Raw genomic sequence first — 2,814 nt, 5'->3', positions numbered from 1 at the left:
CTTTAGCTAACACACCCCCTCAATCATTGCCTCGGAGTCAATGACTAACCGACAAGGCTCAGTCATTCCTCATCCATGGGGATCGCATCGTGTTGCTCGCTACAGTCAATGTACGCCTAACCGATTACCTTAGAAATCAACATTTCTGCCGGGCGCTGTGTGATATGGGATCTCAGGTTAGTCTTATACCTGAGTCAATGTTTAATAAGCTGCATTTATGTAGGCGACGCTGCGAGGTGCTGGTGGAGGGCTCCGTCAGCTTACACCAAGGGCATAGCTACCATAAGTTTGCATTCTACGGTCAACGAAGACCTGGAGATCAACTTAGATGTATACATATTGCGTACAATTACATCTACCATGCCGGTAACGTCAATTTATACCAGTTCTTGGAACCATATAAATGGGTTGCGACTTGCCGATCCCACATTTGGAACACCTGGGCGTATATATCTGCTTCTAGGTGCTGATACTTGGAGCGCAATTATCCAGGACGGAGTAGTTGCGGGTAATGCAAACCAACCGCGCGCGCTGCAGACTCGCCTCGGTTGGATCGTGCTCGGTCAGACAACGACCAATACTCAGGACACAACAGCGCATGCATATACAGCTAATAAATGCGATGAACAACGACTAGATGTTTTGTTGCAGAAGTTTTGGGAGGAGGAAGAAGCTTCCTCGGAAATACGACACCCTGCAGAGGACGAGTGTGAACGCATCTTCATGAGCAGTGTTACGCGGAGGCCAGACGGGCGATATAGTGTTCAAATCCCATTTCGTCGTGACGCCCCGGCACTTGGGAATTCTCGCAGGGCAGCGCTCCGCCAATTTCTTCAGTCTGAACGCAAGTTGGCAAGCAATCAGGAGCTCCGTGGGAAATATGTGGAATTTATGCAAGAATACGAGGCACTGGGTCACATGCAAGTGGTTGGGGATTCTGATATTGATGAGTCACAATGCTACTTTATCCCACACCATGCTGTGCTGACGAAGTTACGGGTGGTGTTCAACGCTTCGGCTAAATAGAGCAACGGGTATCGCTGAACGATGTTGACATTCTACACCGGTTCCGTCGATTCGCTGTAGCGATTACGGGTGACATTAAGATGTTTCGACATGTTGAAGTAGACCCCAGACATCGCGTTTGGCAGCAGATTCTCTGGAGGGAGTCTCCTGACGATCCTATTCGCACCTATCAGCTGAGCACCGTTACATATGGAATGGTTTGCAGCCCATATAACGCTGTTCGTGCGTTGCAATAGTGCGCGATCGATAACCACAGAATAATTACTGACGCTTGCCGGGCAGCTGCGGCACGAAATAGTATCGCTCAAAATTTCTACGTATATGACTACTTGGATACCGTAGATTAGGGATGCCCAAATCAGCACATATGTGTCGCGGGCGACTGCGCGTGCAAAGCTTTGCACAGCGGTGCTGGGCAAGCGCGGAAACAAAAAGTTATCGGAAGGGGAAAACGAAGTCAAGAGAATAGTGAGATTGTATGTGTGACAGTGATGGAAAATGAGTGTGCATTGTGCCTTTTTCGGCCCTTTCTGAAGCAGCCGGCACCTTCAGCACAATCGATTGATTTTCGGCACAATTTTTGAGTAAATCAATGCAACTAATAAATATTTCGGATCCGCAATTAAAAATATTTTTTTACTTTTAATCGTATGTGCTTAAACTGATAAATGATATACACATAGAAACGCAAGCAGAAGAATCTCGCTTCCACATTCTGCATATGCGCTTAACATTTGTGTTTAAACAAATTTGTCGAAATTTCATTTCTAAAGCAAATATTAAATATCATTTAATATATAGTTTAGATTTAAATAATCATTTTTAGTGGTGGGCGAGTCCGAGATACATACAATTCGCGTAGATTTTTGAGAACTTTTTTCGTTGAAGGTGTTAAAGTTTAATTTAAAATATTGGAATAAAAAACAACAACACTACACGCGCATTCATCCATTTAATATAAAATTCGAACGTTCGTTATATGGAAGAAAGTGCGCAACACCGCAAACAGAAAAATTCAAAAAATCAATGGTATTTTCAAGACACTTCAAACTTGCACCTTATTATACTAGAATGAATGGGCTACAAAATTGTTAACTCAAAACATGTCTACAAATTCTGTACAAAAACTGTGAAAATTTGATGAAACTTTGTTGATTTTTTCATTCTTTCAAGTTTTGATTTATTTGCAAGGTTTTTGTTTGATAATGAGCTACAATTTTATAAAAAAATAATTAAAATTATTAAAAAAAAATAAAATAAATACCGGGTGACCGTGTAATTTTGTCAAAGATGAAGACAATGATGATAAAACATTAATACACTATATAGGACAGTTCATATTAATGAACATAAAATGAGATCACTATCGATAAAATGGAAATCCTCAAGGGAAATTTATAATTTCAACGCATGGAATTTACATACATTTTTTTTTACTTGCAACCCCCGAATTGCTCAATTACTTCTATTTCTGCAGGATCGCCATTAGGTAAATAGCATTTCCAAAGATTTTTTCAAAATAAATAGCGATGAGGATATTTCACCCGCCGGTGATAAGAAATCGCAATCACTATAACGCACATCACTAATATTACTGTTCACAATCACGTTTACATTCAAAATTACAATTCATAATTTCGTTTTGTAACAAATATGAAATATAGGTATATCCATTTACTTAAATGTAAACGGATTAAGAATCAAAGTGCTAGAAGAGATTTGAGCGTTTGGTACAAAAAGTATTTTTGATGTTGAAATTGTACTTAAAATCGGCAAATTGTACTTTTG

General features: G+C 40.1%; 1 protein-coding gene across 1 annotated transcript; it reads left to right on the top strand.

Moving 5' to 3' along the window:
* The first annotated feature begins 360 nt into the window (after positions 1–360).
* On the top strand, positions 361–1,026 carry LOC108364675 (uncharacterized). The gene has a single exon (XM_017618457.1). The coding sequence runs from the start codon at positions 361–363 to the stop codon at positions 1,024–1,026; it is 666 nt and encodes a 221-aa protein (XP_017473946.1).
* The last annotated feature ends 1,788 nt before the right edge of the window (positions 1,027–2,814 follow it).

The sequence above is a fragment of the Rhagoletis zephyria genome, unplaced genomic scaffold (assembly GCF_001687245.7).
Source record: "Rhagoletis zephyria isolate East Lansing unplaced genomic scaffold, Rhagoletis_zephyria_1.1 Rzeph_scaffold_01629, whole genome shotgun sequence".
NCBI classification, from domain to species: Eukaryota; Metazoa; Arthropoda; class Insecta; order Diptera; family Tephritidae; genus Rhagoletis; species Rhagoletis zephyria.
Note: the sequence above shows the minus strand (reverse complement) of the source record. Positions and strands in the feature narration are given on the sequence as shown.

Bases quoted from the DNA above. Each gene is read 5' to 3' on its own strand.
- LOC108364675 (XM_017618457.1), top strand. From the start codon at position 361: ATGCCGGTAACGTCAATTTATACCAGTTCTTGGAACCATATAAATGGG.